Source organism: Gorilla gorilla, chromosome 14 (assembly GCF_029281585.2).
Source record: "Gorilla gorilla gorilla isolate KB3781 chromosome 14, NHGRI_mGorGor1-v2.1_pri, whole genome shotgun sequence".
Lineage (NCBI taxonomy): Eukaryota > Metazoa > Chordata > Mammalia > Primates > Hominidae > Gorilla > Gorilla gorilla.
In genome coordinates, this window is record NC_073238.2 from 110,541,997 (window position 1) to 110,566,206 (window position 24,210).

Below are 24,210 nucleotides of genomic sequence, written 5' to 3' on the forward strand. Positions count from 1 at the left end.
AGGCCAGGAGTTCAAGACCAGCTTGACCTACATGCCAAAACCTCATCTCTACTAAAAATACAAAAATTAGCCACGCATGGTGGCACACACTTATAATCTCACCTAGTCGGAAGGCTGAGGCACAAGAATCACTTGAACCTCGGAGGCAGAGTTTGAGCTGAGACTGCACCACTGCACTCCAGCCTGTGTGACAGAGTGAAACTGTCTCAAAAAAAAAAAAAAAGAAAAAAGAAAATACACAAGAAACAAAGACTTTTTTTTTAAAGGGAATACTTTTTATGACACTACAGAATATATCCAATATAAATCTTTTTCTTGGAAAACATAATTTGCCAAAACTGACTCCAGAAGCTATATAAAGCCTGAACAGATTAATTTCCACAGAAGAAGCAGAGAAAGCAGTCTACTCCCCTAAAAAGCCCCATGTCCCACTGCTATGTAAACTGTTCCAGAGCACAAAAAAGGAATATAAAGCTCCTAATTCTTTTTATGAAGTGGTGGTAACTTTGGTAACAATAGAAAAATAAATATTAAAACCTGAAAAAATTGCACAAAAGAGCTCAACAGTTTTCATCTATGAATATTGAGGCAAAAATATTTAGACATTAGAGACAAGACTACCAGCACATATAAGAATAATAGGTCATGACCAAGTGAAGTTTATTCTTTTTTAAAATTTTTATTTCAATAGCTTTTGGGGTACAAGTGGTTTTCGGTTACTTGGATGAATTCCATAGCGGTGAATTCTCAGATTTTAGTGTACCCGTCACCTGAGCAGTGTACATTGTATCTAATATGCAGTGTTTTATCCCTCACTCCCTTTTCCTAGCGGTGAATTCTCAGATTTTAGTGTACCCGTCACCTGAGCAGTGTACATTGTATCTAATATGCAGTGTTTTATCCCTCACTCCCTTTTCCTAGCGGTGAATTCTCAGATTTTAGTGTACCCGTCACCTGAGCAGTGTACATTGTATCTAATATGCAGTCTTTTATCCCTCACTCCCTTTTCCCTCCCTCCGCCTCAAGCCCCCAAAGTCCATTATATCACTGTACATCTTTGTGTCCTCACAGTTTATCTCTCACTTATAAATGAGAACATACGGTATTTGACTTTCCATTCCGGAATTACTTCACTTAGAATAATGGCCACCCAGTTGCTATAAAATACATTATTTTGTTCCTTACTAGTATTTTCATTCCTTTTAGTCCAGGGGATATATATACCATGTTTTCTTTATCTACTCATTGGTTAAGGCATTTAAGTTGGTTCTTTGCAATTGTGAAATGTGCTGCTACAAACGTGTGTGCATGTGTCTTTCTCATACAATAACTTCTTTTCCAGTGGGGAGATACCCAGCAGCGGGATTTCTGTATTGAATGGTAGATCTACTTTTAGTTCTTTAAAGTCTCCATACTGTTTTCCATAGAGGCTGCACTAATATACAGTCCCAACAGTAGGGTAAAAGTGTTCCCTTTTCACCACATCCATGCCAACATCTATTCATTTCTAACTTTTTCTTCATGGCCATTCTTGCAAGAGTAAGGTGGTATCTCATTGTGGTTTTAACTTGTATTTCCCTGCTGAATAGTAATGTTGGGCATTTTTTCATGTTTGTTGGCCATTTGTGCATCTTCTTTTGACAAATTTCTATTCATGTCCTTTGCCCACGTTTGATGGGATTATTTGTTTTTTTCTTGCTAATTTGAGTTTTTTGTAGATTCTCGATACTAGTCCTTTGTTAGATGCATAGTTACAAATATTTTCTCCCATTCTGTGGGTTGTAGGTTTAGTCTGATGATTATTTCTTTTGCCATGCAGAAGCTTTTTAATTAGGTCCCATTTATTTATTTTTGTTGCATTTGCTTTTGGAGTCTTGGTCATGAATTCTTTGCCTACGCCAATGTCCAGAAGAGTTTTTCCAGTGTTACTGTCTAAAATGTTTATGGTTACAGATTTAAGTCTTTGATCCATCTTGAGTTAATTTTTGTATAAGGTGAGAAATGGGGATGTGGTTTCATTCTTCTATATGTGCTTTGCAAGTTTTCCCAGCACCATTTATTGAATAGGGTGACCTTTCCCCAGTTTATGTTTTTTAACGCTTTGTCAAAGAACAGTTGGCTGTAAGTATTTGGCTTCATTTCTGTGTTCTCCCTGCTGTTCCATTGGTCTACATGCCTATTTTTATACAAGCATCACGCTGTTTTGCTAACTATAGCCTTGTAGTAGAATTTGAAATCTAGTGATGTGATGCTTCCAGATTTGTTCTTTTTGTTTAGGATTGCTTTAGCTATTCAGGCTCTTTTTTTGGTTCCATATGAATTTTAGGATTGTTTTTCCTAGTTCTGTGAAAAATGATAGGGTATTTGGATGGGAATTGCATTGAATCTGTAGGTTGCATTGGGCAGTATGGTCATTTTCACAATATTGATTATTTCCACAGCATGTGTTTTCATTTGTGTCATCTATGATGATTTCTTTCAGCAGTTTTCCTTGTAGGGATCTTTTACCTCCTTGGTTAGGTATATGCCCAGGTATTTTCTTTTCTTTGCAGCTGTTATAAAAGGGATTGACTTCTTGGTTTGCTTCTTAGCTTGGTCATCCTTTGTGTATAGCAGTGCTACTGATTTGTGTGCAGTGACTTTGTAGCCTGAGACTTTATTGAATTAGTTTATCAGAACTAGGATTTTTTTGGATAAGTCTTTAGGGTTTTCTAGGTAGATGGTCATATCACTGGTGAACAGCACTAGTTTGACTTCCTCTTTCCCACTTTGTTATGTCCTTTATTTCTTTTGCTTGCCTAATTACTCTGGCTAGGACTTCCAGTACTATGCTAATAGTTTGTACATGTAAAGGTGTTCATAGTGGTCTCGAATGATCTTTTGTATTTCTGCAGTATTGTTTGTGATGTCTCCGGTTTCATTTCAAATTGAGCTTATTTGGATTTTCTCTCTTTTTGGTTAATCTCACTAATGATCTATCAATTTTGTTTATCTTTTCAAAGAACCAGCTTCTTGTTTCATTGTTCTTTTTTGTTTGTTTCAATTTCATTTAGTTCTGCTCTGATCTTTGTTATTTCTTTTCTTTCAATGGCTTTGGGTTTAGTTTGTTCCTGTTTCTTTAGTTCCTTGAGGTTGTCTATTTGTGCTCTTTCAGACTTTCTGATGTAGGCATTTGATGCTATGACTTTTCCTCTTAGCACTGCTTTTGTTGTATTCCAGAGGTTTTGATAACTTGTGTCGCTATTACCATTCATTTCAAAGAATCTTTGAATTTCCATCTTGATTTCATTATTAATCCCCAAATCATTCAGGAGCAGATTATTTAATTTCCATGTATTTGTATAGTGTTTACAGTTCCTTTGGCAGCTGATTTCTAATTTTATTCCACTGTATCTCTGAGAAGATACTTGATATGATCTCGACTTTCTAAAATTTATTGAGACTTGTTTTGTGGCCTATGTTGGAGAATGTTCCATGTGCTAAGAAGAATGTATATTCTGCAGTTGTTGGGCAGAATGTTCTGTAAATTTCTGTTAAGTCCATTTGTTTTAGGGTATAGCTTAAGTCCACTGTTTGTTGGCTTTCTGTCTCAATCTATTTAGTGCTGTCAGTGGAGTACTTAAGTCCACCACTATTATTGTGTTGCTATTTTATTTGTTGGGTCTAGTAGTAACTGTTTTATAAATATGAGAGCTCCAGTGTTAGGTGCATATAAATTTAGTATTATAGTATCTTCTTGTTGGATTGATCCTTTTATCATTATATAATGACCTTGTCTTTTTTCACTGCTGATGCCTTAAAGTCTGTTTTGTCTGATATAAGAATAGCTACGCCTGCTTGCTTTGGTTTTCATTTGTGTAGCTTATCTTTTCCATCCCTTTACCTTGAATTTATGTGAATTCTTATATGTTAGTTAAGTCTCCTGAAGAAAGCAGATATTTGGATTGTGATTTTTAAATTCATTCTGCCATTCTATATCTTTTAATTGGAGCATTTAGGCCATTTACATTCAATGTTAATAGAGATATGAATATGTTCTATTCATCAATATTAGTTGTTACCTAGATAAACTGTTGTTGTTGTTGTTGTTGTTGTTGTTGTTGTGTTAGTTTTACAGGCTCTGTGAGTTTTTTATTTTTTATTTTTTGTTTTTAAGAAGTTCTATTTTAGTGCATGTTGAACTTTTGTTTCAGGATTTAGAACTTCTTTTAGCATTTCCTATAGTGCTTGTTTGGTAGTAGCAAATTCCCTGAGCATGTGTTTCTCTGAAAATGACTTCATTTCTCTTTCGTTTATGAAAGGTTTTAGTTTTACTGGATTTATTCATTTTGCTAGATACAAAATTCTTGACTAACAGTTATTCTGTTTAAGGAGGCTAAAGATAGGACCCCATTTCCCTTCTAGCTTATAAGGTTTCTGCTGAGAAGTCTGCTGTTAGTCGGATAGGTTTTCTCTTACAGATTATTTGATGCTTTTGTCTCACAGCTCTTAGAATTCTTTCCTTCTAGTTGATTTTAGATACCTGACAACTGTGTGCTTCAGTGACGATCTTTTCGTAATGAAATTTCCGAGGAGTTCTTTGAGCTTCTTGTATTTGGATATCTAAACCTCTAGCAAGGCCAGGGATGTTTTCCTCAATTATTCCCTCAAATAAGTTTTCCAAACTTCTAGCCTTCTCTTCTTCCTCAGGAACACCAATTATTCTTAGGTTTGGATGTTTTACATAATCCCATATTTCTTAAAGACTTTCTTCATTTCCTTTGATTCCTTTTTATCTTTGTCTTATTGGATTAATCAAAAGCCTATCTTTGAGCTCTAAAATTCTTTTGTCTACATGTTGTAGTCTATTGTTGAACCTTTCCATGGCATTTTATAGTTCCCTAAGCATGTCTTTCATTTCCAGAGTTCTGATTGATTTTTCTTTATATCTCTCTAGAAAATTTTTCATTCATATCCTGAATTTAAAAAAGTTTATGTTGGTTTTCACCTTTCTGTGGTATCTCCTTGAGTAGTGTAATAATCTTCTAAATTCTTTATCTGGTATTTCAAAGATTACATCTTGGTTTGGATCCACTGCTGGAGAGACCATGTGATCTTTTTTGAGGGTGTTAAAGAACGCTGTTTTGTCATATTACCAGAATTACTTTTCTGGTTCCTTCTCATTTGGGTATACTATTTCTTCTAATTGTTCTTTATTTTTTATTTGACAGCATTTTAAATTTCTTCTTTCCCCCTTAAGAATGTGAGTTTAATGTTTATTATAGCTTAATTTGGTTATTTGTGCTTTTGGGAGTGAAGACTCTATGAATTCCTTGGTTGTGGAGAGTCTTTCTATGATGGCTTCCTCAGATGTGGTTGTAACAGTCATGTACTCAGTGTGTGGGCAAGTTTGCTATCTCCTATGGAATTGTAATGGCAGAGGTCTCTTGAAGCTTATCTCATTCCCCTGTGGTGTGCACTTTTTTATTTAATTGCTCCCCAGTATTTTATTTACTGAGTTGATGGTTCAGGCTTCAGGATAGGAGTGGTATCCCTGGGTAGGAACCTGTTGTAGCTAAAGCAGGTGGTAAATGTAATATCCAATGGTGGACAGAGGTCCCAGCCTTGATGAAGATGGCTGAGGGAGCTCTCAATTAGATGCACTGATGTCTTAACAAGGGGAGGAGTGACAGCCACCTCAGCTTCCTTGCCAGGCCAAGCAAGAAAGCTATCCAACTCCCAGACTCACTCTTATCCCAGTGGTCCAGCTATTCAGGTATTTTTATCTGTAGGCATGTTGATGTTCTAAGGAGAGAGGAATTGTGACTGCCTCTTGTGCAAGCCTGAACCTGGAGGATACCTCTCCTGCGGCAATGCAGTCACCCTGAAGTGTTCCAGGAAGGCTGTCTATAGGTTCAGCCACACTGAGCTCCTGTGGGAGAAGCCCCAGCTGTGTCTGCAGTGGTGGACAAGGTGGGAAAGGTCTTCTCCAAGACCCTCCAAGAGCACCAAGTATGCCTGAATGTTGGGGTACAGCTGCAGACTTTTTCCTGCTGAGCCTAGCACTGCAATTATGTCTCTGCTGAAAGAAACTCCCACCAGCAGAAAGATCTGGGACTCAAGGCCTGTTGTCTGAATTCTTTTGTCCCACAGGGTGCTCCCTTGATGTGGTGCTCTTCCCCTTCCCCTAGGAGTAGGAGTCTCTGAGAACCAGACTACAGTGATTGCTACTGCTCTTCTGTGTCCAGCCAACCTGTGGGGCCAAGTGGAGTTTATTCTAGGAATACAAGGATGCTTCAATATTAGAAAAAATGATTCGATATTAGGAAATGTATTAATATAGTTATAGATTATAATTTATAATATATAAACTATGAATAATGTTGTAGTTTATAATCTATAAGTTGAACAATTATGTGTCACCTCTATTTCTGTTGAATAAGTTGATAAAATGCAACCAATTCAACCCATCTTTGATAAAAATATTAAAATAGGAATCAATGGTTATTTCCTCAAGATGATAAAAATATTCTTCTTCAGTCCAACACTATTATCTTAACGGGGAAACATAGAAGGTTGGTCAACCACAGTAAGGAAAAAGGCCTACTACCACCACTTTATTATTTAACACCGTATTAGATGTATAAGTTAAAGCAAGTAAAACAAACAAACAAAAACAGTGTGATGTACAATGATTAGAAGGGAGAAGGGAAAACCATCTTTATTTGGAGATAAGATGTAGGTATTCCTGGAAAAACCCAAGAGAATAAGCTGAAACATTACTACAACCAATATAAAAATTCAGTATGATCATGGGAAATAAAGATCCATGTATAGAAAGTAGTCTTTTTATGTACAAGCAACCACCAGTAAGAAGATATTCTTCAAGAGAAAAATTCCATTTATAGCAGTAGCAAAGAAAAGCTTAAACTATATATATATATATAAGCTATATGATTAAAATGTTATGATTCTTGAGGAAAACTGGACTTGAACATATAGAAAGACAATGTATTCTGAGACACAGTAGTTTCCATGAAGATGTCAATTCTCTCAAGCCAACTAATTAATGTAATCCTTTCTCTGACCATCCCACACAGCCCCCCAAGAAAAACAGAAAAATTTCTGAAACTAAGTAAGTTGATTCTAAGGCTTGTATGGAAAAAAAACAAGAATACACAGAAAAACAACAAAAAAGAAGAGTAATAAGGAAAGGCTAGCCTTACTTGATATTAAAACATAATATAAGTCCTTAATAATTAAAGTGGTATGTACTTGGCACATGTATAGACAGAGACCAATGGAACGGAATAAAAAGGGCCAAACAAGACATCCTAATATTGGAATTTAGTATATGATAAAGATGGCAATACAAATGTGTGGAACAGAAATTAATTTCTTCCAGTGTCAGGCAACAATCCTCTAGAAAAAACAGGCAAATGACAAGAACAGCGGAAGAAATACTAATGGCCTTTAAATATATGACAAGATTCTTAACTCCACCCATGTTATGGTTCAATTCATACTTCAAAAATACATGAATTTTGGTCCCCACAAAATTCACAAGAATTCTAACTTCTGGTACCTCCAAATGTATCCTTATCTGGAGGCAGGATCTTTACAGAGGAAATCAAGTTAAAATAAGGTCATAAGCGTAGACCCTAATCCAATATGACTGGTGTCCTAACTGAACAAGGACAGAGAATGTGAAGACAATGTGAAGACACGTAAGGAAAAGAAAGCCATTTACAAACCAAGGAGAGACATCTGTGTTAAATTCTTTCCTCGCAGCCCTCAGAAGGTATCAACCCTGTGGACACCTTCATCTTGGACTTTCAGCTTCCAGAACTATGAGACAATAAATGTCTGGTTTAAGCCAGCCAGTTTGTGGAACTGTGTTATAGCAGCCCTAGCAAGCTAATATAATGAAAAAGAGAAATGTAAATTATAAAAGATATACTATATCTCAAGCCATCCTTATAGAGTTAAACAAGAATTCTGGACAGAAATATGGTTAACTATTAGTCAGGCAGCACTTTGACCCACTTCCTTGTAACTGAAAGTTACTTAGCACTAGATACTGACCATTTGCATCCCCATTGTTCTTGTGGATGGGATTTCTGACATCAGAATCATAAGGCTTTTAAGAATTGCCTAAGCAGATCGTGAGTTCCAGCAGAACAGCTGACACCAACCAGTTTGAAGACCCTCACAAAGTAACCAATTCAGCATGAGAATATAGTTTCTTCATCTCCCTATACCACGACTTCACCTTGCACTCTTCGACCAATCAATGCTCTCCATACTCTGGACCCCTCCAAAACCCTTAAAAATCACTAGTCACAAACTGCTCAGGGACACAGACTTGAGTTTTCATTCTGTTTCCTCATTTCGCAGCCCTATGATTAAACCTCTCTCTCTGCTGCAACCTGGACATACCAGAATCTCTGGGACACACTTAAAGCAGTGTGTAGAGGGAAATTTATAGCACTAAATGCCCACAAGAGAAAGCAGGAAAGATCTAAAATTGATACCCTAACATCACAATGAAAAGAACAAGCTAAGCAAGAGCAAACACATCCAAAAGCTAGCAGAAGGCAAGAAATAACTAAGATCAGAGCAGAACTGAAGGAGACAGGACACAAAAAACCCTTCAAAAAATCAATGAATTCAGGAGCTGGTTTTTTGAAAAGATCAACAAAATTGATAGACCGCTAGCAAGACTAATAAAGAAGAAAGAAGAATCAAATAGATGCAATAAAAATGATAAAGGGGATATCACCACTGATCCCACAGAAATACAAACCACCATCAGAGAGTATTATAAACATCTCTACGCAAATAAACTAGAAAATCTAGAAGAAATGGATAAATTCCTGGATACATCCACCCTCCCAAGACTAAACCAGGAAGAAGTTGAATCCCTGAATAGACCAAGAACAGACTCTGAAATTGAGGCAATAATTAAGAGCCTACCAACTAAAAAAAACTCCACGACCAGATGGATTCACAGTCGAATTCTACCAGAGGTACAAAGAGAAGCTGGTTCCATTCCTTCTGAAACTATTCCAATTAATAGAAAAAGAGGGAATCCTCCCTAACTCAATTTATGAGGACAGCATCATCCTGATACCAAAGCCTGGCAGAGTCACAACAACAAAAGATAATTTTAGACCAATATCCCTGATGAACATCAATGCAAAAATCTTCAATAAAATACTGGCAAACCAAACCCAGCAGCACATCTAAAAAGCTTATCCACCATGATCAAGTGGGCTTCATCCCTGGAATGCAAGGCTGGTTCAACATACACAAATCAATAAATGTAATCCAGCATATAAACAGAACCAAAGACAAAAACCACATGATTATCTCAATAGACGCAGAAAAGGTCTTCGACAAAATTCAACAGCCCTTCATGCTAAAAACTCTGAATAAATTAGGTATTGATGGGATGTATCTCAAAATAATAAGAGCTATTTATGACAAACCCACAGCCAGTATCATACTGAATGGGCAAAAACTGGAAGCATTCCCTTTGAAAATGGGCACAAGACAGGGATGCCCTCTCTCACCACTCCTATTCAACATAGTGTTGGAAGTTCTGGCCAGGGCAATCAGGCAGGAGAAAGAAATAAAGGGTATTCAATTAGGAAAAGAGGAAGTCAAATTGTCCCTGTTTGCAGATGACATGATTGTATATTTAGAAAACCCCATCGTCTCAGCCCAAAATCTCCTTAAGCTGATAAGCAACTTCAGCAAAGTCTCTGGATACAAAATCAATGTGCAAAAATCACAAGCATTCCTATACACCATTAACAGACAAAGAGAGAGCCAAATCAGGAGTGAACTCCCATTCACAATTGCTACAAAGAGAATAAAGTACCTAGGAATCCAACTTACAAGGGATGTGAAGGACCTCTTCAAAGAGAACTACAAACCACTGCTCAAAGGAATAAAAGAGGACACAAACAAATGGAAGAACATTCCATGCTCATGGACAGGAAGAATCAGTATCGTGAAAATGGCCACACTGCCCAAGGTAATTCATAGATTCAGTGCCATCCCCATCAAGCTACCAATGACTTTCTTCACAGAATTGGAAAAAACTACTTTAAAGTTCATATGGAACCAAAAAACAGCCTGCATTGCCAAGACAATCCTAAGCCAAAAGAACAAAGCTGGAGGCATCACGCTACCTGACTTTAAACTATACTACAAGGCTACAGTAACCAAAACAGCATGGTACTGGTACCAAACAGAGGTATAGACCAATGGAACAGAACAGAGCCCTCAGAAATAATACCACACATCTACCACCATCTGATCTTTGACAAACCTGACAAAAACAAGAAATGGGGAAATTATTCCTTATTTAATAAATGGTGCTGGGAAAACTGGCTAGCCATATGTAGAAAGCTGAAACTGGATCCCTTCCTTACACCTTATAGAAAAATTAATTCAAGATGGATTAAAGACTTAAATGTCAGACCTAAAACCATAAAAACTGTAGAAGAAAACCTAGGCAATACCATTGAGGACACAGGCATGGGCAAGGACTTCATGACTAAAACACCAAAAGCAATGGCAACAAAAGCAAAAATTGAGAAATGGGAACTAACTAAACTAAACAGCTTCTGCACAGCAAAAGAAACTATCGTCAGAGTGAGCAGGCAACCTACAGAATGGGAGAAAATTTTTGCAATCTACTCATCTGACAAAGGGCTAATATCCAGAATCTACAATGAACTTAAACAAATTTACAAGAAAAAATCAAACAACCCCATCAAAAAGTGGGTGAAGGATATGAACAGACACTTCACAAAAAAAGATATTTATGCAGCCAAAAGACACATGAAAAAATGCTCATCATCACTGGTCATTAGAGAAATGCAAATCAAAACCACAATGAGATACCGTCTCACACCAGTTAGAATGGCGATCATTAAAAAGTCAGGAAACAACAGGTGCTGGAGAGGATGTGGAGAAATAGGAACACTTTTACAGTATGGTAGGGCTGTAAACTAGTTCAACCATTGTGGAAGTCAGTGTGGCGATTACTCAAGGATCTAAAACTAGAAATACCATTTGACCCAGCCATCCCATTACTCAGTATATACCCAAAGGATTATAAATCATGCTGCTATAAAGACACATGCACACATATGTTTATTGCAGCACTATTCACAATAGCAAAGACTTGGAACCAACCCAAATGTTCAACAATGATAGACTGGATTAAGAAAATGTGGCACATATACACCATGGAATACTATGCAGCCTTAAAAAAGGATGAGTTCATGTCCTTTGTAGGGACATGGATGAAGCTGGAAACCATCATTCTCAAACTATCACAAGGACAGAAAACCAAACACCGCCTGTCCTCACTCATAGGTGGGAAATGAACAATGAGAACACCTGGACACAGGGTGGGGAACACCACACACTGGGGCTTGTTGTGGGGTGGGGGTAGGGGGTGGGATAGCATTAGGTGATATATCCAATGTAAATGACGAGTTAGTGGGTGCAGCACACCAACATGGCACATGTATACATATGTAACAAACCTGCACATTGTGCACATATACCCTAGAACTTAAAGTATAATAATAATAAAAAAAACTCTTTTGTAAAACTTCTCTTCCTTACTTATATACATATCTATACACAAACACATACATACAGACCTATGACTTTTCTTTAATGGAGACAAGATCAATTATAAATATTGCTCTATAACCTATTTTTTAACTTAAAATATGCTGTCAGCACAAATACATTTACCTTGTTTGTCTTGAAAGGCTACACTGTATTTCATTGTTTGTATCAATGTTTATGTAACCAATTGTCTATTGATGGACAGATTATTTCTATTTCATTGTTAAAAATAATGCTATAATAAACACCAATATAGACATCATTTTTCTTTTTTTAAGTTTGTTGAAGTGAACTGCTGGGTGAAAGGGTATACAAATTTTAAGTTTTTATACATATAAAATTTCCGTAACTTATACAGCTACTATATGTTTACTTGTATAAAAATGCTCTTTCCAACATTCTCACCAATGCTCATTATTATTAACTGTTACTTCTTTCCCAATTTGATAAAAGAAATACTTATATATAAGAAAAAGATGTTTTTTGTTGAGGTAATTTTCCTTTCTTCCTTCTTCCTGCTTTCTTTCCTTCTCTCCCTCCTCCCTTTGTCATCCTATTTCTCTCCCTTTAAAAAAATCATATCATACCACTTACAGAATATTTTTTTCCTTCTGAATTGAAATAGTATCTTTATCTATACTAAATTATTATACATACATGGGTGTGTATAATGAACTTTTTGAACACACCAAGAAAACTTTTTTTTTTTAAAGGAAAACTTTTTTTTTTTTTTAAAGTCAAGATGAAACAATTTCACGTTTATATGAGAAAGTTTATACATAATCATTTCGGCTTCCCTAAACAGTAAAGTGAGGAAAATGAGAACTGTATTCTGAACCACTGGGAAGAATTATTGAGAGTATTAGCCAATATAATCTAGTGAAAGTCTCTAACACACTGACCCGAACACAATAGGAGTTCAGGGGGTTTTTTAAGAAAGAGTGAAGAATAGGGAGACACAGGCAGCACTGACAGGGAAAGAGAATTACAGGACATTCAAGAAGTTTGTATCAGCTTTAAAAAATAAATTCAGCACATTTGTTGAACACTCATGTAGGGCAATGAAATGCCACGGTAGCCACAGTTTTTTTCATAAAAGGAATTGAAGCAAATCTAATCCAAGTCATTCTCCAGCCCATGATTAAACATACTAGAACCACAAACACGTGGGGAAACCTCTGTTATATATGAGATTAATTTCGGAGATAGGAAATGATATTTTTAGTTAGCTATGTAAAGCTTTTATTAATTTTTAGGACTTGCTCAAATTTTCACATTTAGGAAATTCAGTGCAATCTTAAAGACAAACACTCCTTTTACTTTTATTTTTCACCTCTATGTTGTGTCAGGAGACTAATGTTACACTACCTATCTATATAGAGTTATGAGCTGAAGCTGTATCCATGGGGAAACAGATTATCTATGTTTTAAACTTGTAAGCTTAGTCTACACAAAAATACACCTTTAAATTATGCCACAGACTTTCTTAAAGAAATTCTTAATCATTTGATAAATTCACTAAGAAATGAGTCTGTAGTCTATTCTAATCTCATTAATGCAACGCATGTTTCAGACATCACAACACGTTGATGACTTACTTGTATCTTGCTTCTTGTTTTCAAGATGATCTAACAGTTGTCTTATTTCAGCATCATACTCCACCCATTCTGGGACAATTCTGGCAGCAGCTTTTAGTTTGGATTCTTTTGTTTTGGGATTATCGCACTAAAAGTTTAAGTAAATTTTGTTAATGAAAGACCATGCTCCTGGAAACATAAGGACCATGCTGTGTCACTAGGGCAAACAAAATACATTTTATAAAAAGCAGAGTCCTACTAAGTACTGGAAGTTTAATACACACAGGATCAAGCGAAATGATATATCACAACTTATGTACATAATAATTGCTTAATACAAATACCTCAATCAGAAATTTAAATAAAAATTGTTGAAAGACATTCTGATGACTCATAAGTCTGTCAAAAAAAATTATGTAAAACGTTTTGACAAAAGATCTAATTACATTACCACTATGTAGAAGAACATAGCAGATTAGCGTGCTTTGTAGGCACAGTACAAAAACATGGAAATGGCATCTCGGTTCTCAGGGTTCCAACTCCATATTTACTAGTAGTAGGATGTGTATGTATCACATAATTATGTGTGTGTGTAGGGTGTGTAGCTTAATTTATTCAACTGCAAAAGAAATTAAAATAGGAAAATCTCTAAAGTTCCATCAATACACAATCAGTTTAAACTATTGAGTACTACTATAGAGTTTCTTGGGAAATTAAAGTTAAAAGCAAAAATTATAGAAGGTTGATAAGAGTCTGACACACTATGTATCTGAAGGTACAGCTGAAAGGATCTGCTGATATATTGGACGTGAGCTGTAAGTAAAGAGAGGCATCAAAGAAAGACAAAGCCACCAGTACCTTTGGCTTGAGCAATATAAAAAATGGATTTGCCATTTACTGAGACAGAAGACAATGAGAGCAGTATAAACTTCATCAAGTAATAAAGGAAGCCCATTCACTATTTACAAAGAATTAAGGCAGGAAGCAACTTGAAGCTCACTTCTGGTGACATTTTCTCCACTTGCTTTCCTCTTATTTCTTAGGGGAAAGCTATTAGTCATGAGCCATGAGCCTGTTGTCTTAACCGTTTCCTCACCAAATATTTTCAGTTGATTCATTATGGATTTCTTTTCCACAGTGACATATTCCTGAGGTAAGTGGAAAACACAATTTTCTTTGCAGAAATTAACTTTATAGGCAATGTCTTCTATATAATGAAGATAATGGGACTAATTCTTTTTTTAATTGTCATACTATTAAAAAAATAAAAATATTATGTTTTGTTTAGCTATTTGTACTACAATGGGTTTGTGTGTGTGTGTGTATGTGTGTGCTCGTGCATACACTCTATAAGCTTTCTTAGTGTTTCTTAACTGGGTAATCATGCCCCTCGGGGAGCTTTGGCAAAGTCTGGAGAAAATTTGTGATGGCCGGGGAGTGGTGGGGTGCTACTGCCATCTAGTGGACAGAGGCCAGAAATGCTGCTGAATACCCCACAACGCACAGGAAAACCCCTGTAACAAAGAATTCTCCACTCCTCAATGCCAATAGTACTGAGGCTGAAAAACTCTGAGATGGAAAGTTGAGAGAGTATAATGACATTCATAAACATTTTCATTCCCACCTTCAATATTATTAGTCATGCTCTTTTCTTCTGTTAGGCCATTTCCTTGGGAATTTTCTGCATTCTCTTTTCTCCTCCATGAAGAATAGCATGTTCTCTCATTCTACTCTTAGTGTTTCTATGAGGGAGACGGGCTGAACACCAAAATTTGTGCCACTTCTCCTTTTCCTGGGTATTGCTATTGCTAGGAAGTAGCTGTCCATCCAGGAATGCCATTTCTTAGCTCCTGTTACATCTAGATATGGCCACGTGACCAACTCCCACCAAGGGGCCATGCCTTTAGGATTCAAGATATGTTCTCCACACTTTTTTTCCCCTTCCCTCCAGATTGGTACGATCCAATACAAATGCAACGAAAACCACACACGTAATTTGTGGGTTTTTTCACTAGAAAAATACTAAATTTTTCTAGTAGCCATGTATAAAAATGTAAGAGGAATAGGTGAAATAAATTTTAATACTATATTTTATTCAACCCAATATATCCAAAATACTAAGTCAACATGTAATCAATACAAAAATTAGTAATGAGATATATGTTATTTTCACTGTATTGAGTATTCAAAATCTGGTGTGTACTTTATACCTTACAGCACATCTCAATTCAGAATAGCAACATGTTAAGGGCTCAACAGCCACATAAGGCAAGTGGCTACTGCACTGGAAGAAGCAGTTACAGGTGGACAAAAAGTACTCCCTGAGACATGGCACACAGGAGGGCTACTCAATGATGGAGATATCCACTTAGGTCTGCTGCTGGAATGAGTATGAAGCCACTGAATTTTGGGGGTTTGTTATGGTAGCTCATGTTAGTCTAAGTACTAAAGATCCCAAAATGACCTACATCACTACTGTATGAGCCACAACAGAACCCTAACAACATATTAGTAGTTGTGTTCAATAATGTTCTTGGCTTCTCTTTATGAAATTCCCTTGCTTACCTCTTAAAAATGCCTTTTTATTTGTTTCTGCTATATTCTACCACCTATGATTACATTCTAACATGCTGGCATGCTACTTTTAAAATATGTATTTCTATACATGTCTGAAAAAGTTCCTCTATTTTGTTTTCCTGCTCTTTTTTGTTCAAAATTGTGTGAATTCTAACATTTTAATAGCTTATTCGTCAGTGAAGATCTTGTAAACAATTTTCTACACTTAGCACATTAAAAACAATATACTAGGAAAAAAACTTATTATACCTACTAAAGACAAGGTAGTAGTGGAATATAAGATCTAAACGGACAACAAATAAATTACTTTGAAATATTTTATGTTTAGGAGAGTTAAACTGCACAGCATAAACTGCTTTAAATGAAAATCTAAGAAAAATAATCTCTTAAAAATAAGTAAGAAAAAAAGCACGTATGATATATTTTAAGTAGACAAAATTGTCTTGTTTGCCTTTATTTGGGGGAAAATATTGGCAGGATAACTAAACTGAAGACATCTCAAGATGATAGCTAATCCACAAACATTTTCAGCTAGCTCTCAGCCTTTTTTTTTTTTTGAAATGGAGTTTTGCTCTTGTCTCCAGGCTGGAGTGTAGTGGCGCGATCTCGGCTCTCTGCAACCTCTGCCTCCCAGGTTCAAGCAATTCTCCTGCCTCAGCCTCCTGATTAGCTGGGACTACAGGCATGTGCCACCACGCCCAGCTAATTTTTTGTAATTTTAGTAGAGATGGGGTTTCATCATGTTGGCAAGGCTGGTCTCGAACTCCTGACCTGAGGTGATCCACCTGCCTCGGCCTCCTAAAGTGCAGGGATTACAGGCGTAAGCCACCGTGCCCAGCCCTCTCAGCCTTTTTTTCAAAAGTCCTTTTGCAGAAAAGAGTTAATACAGAAAGCCTGAAATTGCTATTCTTAGAAAGACATGCTTGTAAGTTTGGCTCCTCGCTGGCATCTGGGAACAGAGCGTTCAGGGTGGTTCTCACCATTCCTTTATAAGAGTAACTCACTGTGTCTAAATTATCTGTGCAAAGGTGTTTATGCTAAACACTTGCTTTCCTTCTGAGTGGTGGAAATTTAGGTGTGTCTCAGGCAGACAGTGCTATATGGTCACCAGCCCCCAGTAAAACCCCTGGACACTGGGGTTTCTAATAAATGTCCTTAGTAGGTAATACTTCACACTGGTTGTGGAATCTCTTATTGCTTGAGGAATGAAGTTTGTCCCGTGTGATATCACAGAGAAAGGACTCTTGGAATCTTGCACCTGATTTTCTCTTTGCCCCATGTGCCTTTTTCCCTTTGCTGACTTTGCCTTATATCCTTTCACTGTGATAAATCATAGCCATGAATATGATTATATTTTGCATCTTATGAATCTCCTTAGTGAATCATCAAACCTCACGGTGGTCTTGGGGGCCCCCAAAATAACCCTATACTTGCCAACCTAAGTAAATGTGTAATAGACTGAACAGCAGAAGAAGCGAAGTAATATGTATGCCACTCCCTTTGTAAAACAGAAAGAAAATATTTCTATTTAAACATTTCTGTATCTGCTTACATACAAATGAAAACAAAGACACTCACCAGATCAATTGTTTTGGCTCTTTGTTTGGATTCATCATCACACCAGGTTTCACACCACAGCCAGTCTTGAGGAAGAGACTTAATGGCGACTTGGTAAATCATATTATTGGGGAGATCCTACAGAAAATTGTGATTTAATCATAGACGCATGAAATTTAGGGTCAGAAGGAAAGAAGCTGAATGAAGTAAGACATCAGTTAGACTGTAAACAGATCATAAAACATATGCAAATCTGAGATTTCTCTACACTTTAATGCTTAAAATATCTAAGGTGATCCAATCATCTTGTGTCATGAATGAATCCATGCACTGGAATATACCTACATCTCTCCTAGACTCTACCCCTGGGAACAAGGATGAAGAGGGAGGCATAGAAACCTACCATTCAATAGTCCCCACAATGGACAGCCTCACTACCTCTATCTGCCTCTATTGCTCACATTATGCCTGCAATTACTGTGCATATTGGTCACCACAATGCTCTCTGGATTCTGAGGTGAATTTTCATCTCCCCATTGGAAACAATGATCCATGAATATTTTCCCATTTCTGCATGCTCAGAGCTCTCTAAGTAAAGATTGCTGGCATCTGGGTTAATGGATGTTTGACTGGCAAACTAGCCTAGTAAGTTAGAGACCTTTTGAGAGAATCAGACAAATCTTCCCCAGAGATATTTGTTTATATTCCAGGGGTGGAGTCCTTCCCTTCCTTTCCCTATAGAAGATCTGCTTATATTCAAGAGCAAAGGCATGTTCCTCTCTCTCCAAGAGTATGAAGGGTATTTGTGCTGGTTGTCCTACATAAGCTCCAAGATTCACAATTTTAAGGTTCTTCTCTCAACATCCCTAATAAACATCACACTGAAAGTCCTAGCAAATGCAATAAGACAAGAAAAGGAAAATGTATATAGATTGGGAAGGGAAAAAAACCTGTCACTGTTTGTGATAACAGGATTGTTTATGCAGAAAATCCCAAGAATCAAGGGAAAAAACTTCTGGAAGTGATAAGCAATTTTAGCAATGTTACAAGATAAAAAGTTAATATACAAAAGTCAACTGCTTTTCTATATACCAGCAATGAACAAACATAATTTGAAATTTAAGAAAACATACCATTTACATTAGCACCGAAAAAGAGAAATACTTAAATATAAATCTAATAAAATATGTTCCTCAACAAAATGAAAACTACAAAATTCTGAGGAAAGAAATCAAAGAACACTGAAATACATGAAGAGATATTCTATGTTCACACATAGGAAGACTCCATAGTCAAGATAACAGTTCTTCCCAGATTTATCTATAGACTTAACACAATCCCAATCAAAGGCTTAGCAAGTTATTTTGTGGAGATTGACCAACTGATTCTAAAGTTTAGGGAAAAAGGAAAAGATCCAGAATATCCAACACAATATTGAAGAATAAAGTCAGAGGGCTAACACTACCACACTTGAAGTCTTACTATAAAGTTACAGTAATCAAAACAGTGTGGTATTGGAAAAATAAGAGACAAATACATCAATGGAATACAATAAAGAGCCCAGAAACAGAAAATTACCCATACTTTCTGCTCATTTTTTTTGTAAACCTAAGACTGCTCTAAAAAAATAAAGTCCATTAATCAAAGAAAGAAAAACCTTAACTGTCCCTTCTGACACCCTTAGTTCCTTGGAATCCCTTCCTTAAATAACCTGGCCTACCATATTATCTAAGCTACTAACTCAAATGGTTATATACTAGACCAAGTCTTCTATACTTTCAATTTCATGGTGCCACTCCCTGACCACCTCTTGATTTTTGGCTCACTCCACTGAGTACTCAGATATCAATATCCTTTGACCCCTTGGAACCTCCAATCAACTGATTCTGCCACTATTTCACTGTCCCTCATTCCTTGATGTATTCATCCCTACATAGTTATTCTTTTGAATATACTCTCAACTGTCTTATTCTTCTCTCACTTAGTTGTACTTTCTTGACAAAGTCATAGTCCTGATTAAATCTCGATCTCTGTAACTGTTCTCATGGAACTCAACATGGCTGAGTTCCATGAGTACAGGACACACACACACACTACCCCCCATGCCGACTGTTTTTTCATTTTAGCCTCATGAATATAAATCTTAGGGGAACTTTAATTCTGTCAATTATATATATGGGTCTACTCTGTTGTCACTTAGCTGATCTTTAGCTGATTATTTCACACACTGTCCTCATATCCTCCCCTAACCTCCATGTACCTAATAATCTACTTTCTGTCTGTATGAATTTGTTTAGTCTGGACATATCACATAAGTAAAATTATACATTACAAGGTTTTTGTGTCTGGTTTCTGTCAGCAAAATGTTGTCAAGGTCCATCCATGCTGTGACATATTTCAGTACTTCAATCCTTTTTACAGCCAAATAATATTCCATTATATGAATTTACAACATTTGGCTTATTCATTTGTCAACTGATGGGCATTTGGGTTGTTTCCATTTTCCAGCTGTTATAAACAATGCTTCTATAAACATTTGTATAAATTTTTGTTTGGACACGTTTTCAACTCTCTTGGGTATATATCTAGGAGTGGAACTGCTGGGTCATATGTTAATTCTGTTAAACATTTTCATGACCTGTCAAACTGTTTTTGAACTTGGCACACTATTCTACATTCCAAATAGGAGCGTATCATGGTTCCATTTTCTCCATATCCTTGTCCACTCTTGTTATTGTCAATCTTTTTTATTGTAGCTATCATAGCGAGTATGAAGTGGTATCTCATTGTGGTTTTGATTTGCTATTCCTAAAGACAATGGCATTGAGCATCTTTTCATGTGTTTATTGGACATTTGTGTATCACAGAAGATATATCAATGGCTAGTAAACACATACAATGTCTATTTACATAGACATATTTCATATTTAAATGTCTATTTAAATAGACATATTTCCCATTTAAATGTCTATTTAAATAAACATATTAAAATCTCTAAATAAACACATTTAAATCTCTGTTTAAAGACTTAAATGTACAACGTAAAACCATAAAAACCCTAGAAGAAAACCTAGGCAATACCATTCAGGACACAGGCATGGGCAAAGACTTCATGACTAAAATACTAAAAGCAACAGAAACAAAAGCCAAAATTGACAAATGGGATCTAATTAAACTAAAGAGCTTCTGCACAACAAAATAAACTATCATCAGAGTGAACAGGCAACCTACAGAATGGGAGAAAATTTTTGCAATCTATCCATCTGACAAAGGGCTAATATCCAGAATCTACAAGGAACTTAAACAAATTTACAAGAAAAAAACAACCCCATCAAAAAGTGGGCGAAGAATATGAACAGACGCTTCTCAAAAGAAGACAGTTATGCCACCAACAAACATACGAAATAAAGTTCATCATCACTGATTATTAGAGAAATGCAAATCAAAACCACAATGAGTGGTTTTGATACCATCTCATGCCAGTTAGGATGGTGATCATGAAAACATCTGGAAATAACAGATGCTGGCAAGGATGTGGAGTAATAGGAACACTTTTACACTGTTGGTGGGAGTGTACATTAGTTCAGCTGTTGTAAAAAGACAGTGTGGCAATTCCTCAAGGATCTACAACCAGAAACACCATTTGACCCAGCAATCCCACTACTGGGTATATACCCAAAGGATGATAAATCATTCTACTATAAAGACACACGCACATGTATGTTTACTGCAGCACTATTTACAATAGCAAAGACTTGGAACCAACCCAAATGCCCATCAGTGACAGACTGGATAAAGAAAATGTGGCAGATACATACCATGGAATACTATGCAGCTATAAAAAAGAATGAGTTCATGTCCTTTGCAGGATATGGATGAAGGTGGAAACCATCATCCTCAGCAAATTAACACAGGTACAGAAAACCAAATACCACATGTTCTCACTCATAAGGGGGAGTTGAACAATGAGAACACATGGACACAGGGAGGGGAACATCACCCACTGGGGCCTATTGGAGGGCTGGGGGAAGGAGAGGGAGAGCATTAGGACAAATACCTAATGCATGTGGGGCTTAAAACCTAGATGACAGGTTGATAGGTGCAGCAAACCACCATGGCACATGTATACCTACGTAACAAACCTGCATGTTCACCAAGTGTATCCCAGGACTTAGAGTAAAATAAAAAACATGGAAAATAAAAATAAAAATAAACATGCTTAAATGTCTATTTACATCTCTTAACCACTTTGTAAATTGGTTATTTTCCTTTGCTATTGAGTTATGGGAGTTCTTGAGAGCTTGTTTGGAGGTTCTGGCAGGGAAGTGCAGCTACTAGTGTACCCTTGACTGAAGATTAGTCCTCCTCTATTGGGGATGGTCATCTTCTTCAACCCAGCGTGCAGTTTCGGGAGGAACACACATGGAGCAGTGAGGGAGGAAGAGGTCACTTGCGTAGCCAGCCAGATCAGCTGAATCAACCCTGGTGATCAATGGGGTGACAGATGTAGCAGCCAGATTGCCCTCACATCCTACAGGAGTTCTTTATATGTTCTGGATTTTAGTATCTTGTCAGACACGATTTGCAAATATTTTGTCCCATTCTAAAAGCTGTCTTTTCCCTTTCTTGTGTCCTTTAAAGCATACAAGTCTTTAAATTTTGATGCTAATTTATCTTTTTCTTTTACTGCTTGTGCTTTTGGTTTTATATCTTAAAAACATTGCCTAATCCAAAGTCACAAAGATTTACACCTATGTTCACTTCTAAGAGTTTAATGGTTTTAGTTCTTACATTTAAATCTTTGATCCATTTTGAGTTAATTTTTATATATGATGTGAGGTAGGGGTCCAACTTCATTCTTTACAAGTGAATTTCCTGTTGTCTAGCATAGTTGTTAAAAAGACTATTCTTTCCCCATTAAATTGTCTTGGAATGCTTGACAAAAATCAAATGAGAGTAGAGGCATAGGCTTATTTCTGAACTCTCAATTCTATTCTAGTGACCAATATGTGTAACCTTATGCCAGTACCACTACTGGGCATAAAGAATTTTACATATGTATATTTCTGTGAAACCATCACATAATTAACATAATTGAATATAGCTATCACCCTCAAGATTCCCTGTGTCCTTTTGCAATTGTTCCCTCCTATCCTTCCTCTATGCACCCAATCCAGTCCTCAGGTAAGCATGAACTGCTTTTTTCACCTTGGATTAGTTTGCATTTTCTACAATTTTATATAAATAGGATTATATAATACAAATACTTTAGGTCTGACTTTTCATATAAATTATATATAAATCTATATACTTTTGGTATGGATCAGCATTGTTATTTTTAGAGTCATCCATGTTGTCTGTGTATAAATAATTCGTTCCTTTTTACTATTGAGTAGTATTACATTCTATGAATATACCATATCTTTTTATCTATTCTCCTCTTGACAGATATTTGCAGTAGGCAGTTTCTGACATGGCTTCCAGTAATTCCTGACTTCTGGTATCCATTCTCTTGTGCAATTCCTTCTCCTGGTCTGGCTGGATCTAGTGACTACCTTCTAACAAACAGAATATGGCAAAACTAATGGGATGTCAATTCTGAGACTAGACTATAACAGACTGTGACTTCCATTTTGTTGGCATCCTCTCTTTCTCTGATTCTTCTCTCTCATGTTTGCCCTTACGGATAAGGCCATCTGCCAGAAACTGATGACTGCCTATAGCCACATCCAGCAAGGAAATTAGACTTTCGGTATAATAGCTCTTGAAGAATAAACCCTGTCCACAACCATGTGAGTGACTTTGCCTAGCAGTCAAGTCTTTTGATTAGACGGCAGTCCCCGGGCTGACACAATGATTGCAGTCTTGAGAGACACAATGAAGCAGAACACTGAGCTAGGTCAGACCACAGAAACTGATCCACACAAACTGTTCGTTGTTTTAAGCTGCTATGTTTTGGGTAAGCTGTTATGCAGCAACAGGTAACAAATACAGGGGGGTTGTTTCTAGATTTTGGCTTTTATGAATAATGCTACTATGAGTATTTATGTACAAGCGTTTGTGTGGCCAGGTACTTTTATTTCTCTTGGGTAAACACCCTGAAGTATAATGACTAATCATATGGCAGGTTTAAGTTAAACTGTAAAAGAAATCGCCAAACTGATTTTCAAAAGGGCTTAGCCATTTTACACTCATTTTCACAAGCAATGTATGCGAATTCTAGCAGGTATATATCCTTTCAACACTTGGTATGGTCAGTCCTTTTAATGTTAACCATTCTAATTGGTGTGTATTCACCGTAGTTTTAATTTGCATTTCCCTAATCACTAATGATGTTTAGCATCTTTTCATGGAATTATTGACACTTGATCATCTTTGGTGATGGGTCAATCTGATTCTTTAACAAATCAGATTATTTTATTATTAATGAGTTTTGGGAGCTCTTTGTATATTTATCAATTTTTTCTTTTATGAATCATGCTTTTAGTATCATACCTAAAAAATCTCTGCTTAACTCAAGATCACAGAGATTTTCTCCTATCTTCTAAACATTTTATATTGTACCTTTGTCTATGATGTGTTTGGAATTAATTTTTACTTATGGCATATTAGGGTTTAGAGGTTTTTGGGGTTTTTTTTGGCATAAGGATATCTAATTGTTCCAGCACTGTTTGTTGAAAAGACTATCCTTTCTCCACTGCATTATCTTTGCACCTTTGTCAAAAGTCAACCGGCCATATATGGGGTCTATTTCTGGATTCTTTATTCTAATTCATGGATCAAATTGTCTATCTTTACACCAACACCAACCTATTTTGACTACAGTAGCTATATGTTATGTCTTAAAACAAGGTGGTATAAG

General features: G+C 36.4%; 1 protein-coding gene across 2 annotated transcripts in view; it reads right to left on the reverse strand.

The window, feature by feature from the left end:
- The window catches only part of UGGT2 (UDP-glucose glycoprotein glucosyltransferase 2), a 251,796-nt gene that overhangs the window by 18,364 nt on the left and 209,222 nt on the right, over window positions 1-24,210 (reverse strand). For both annotated transcript variants that reach the window (XM_019039934.4, XM_055360304.2), the window contains exons 37-38: window positions 17,370-17,486; window positions 13,236-13,362 (exon numbers count right to left, since the gene is read on the reverse strand). In XM_019039934.4, the coding sequence (XP_018895479.4) occupies window positions 13,236-13,362; window positions 17,370-17,486 (244 nt within the window). The remainder of the gene's footprint in view (window positions 1-13,235; window positions 13,363-17,369; window positions 17,487-24,210) is intronic.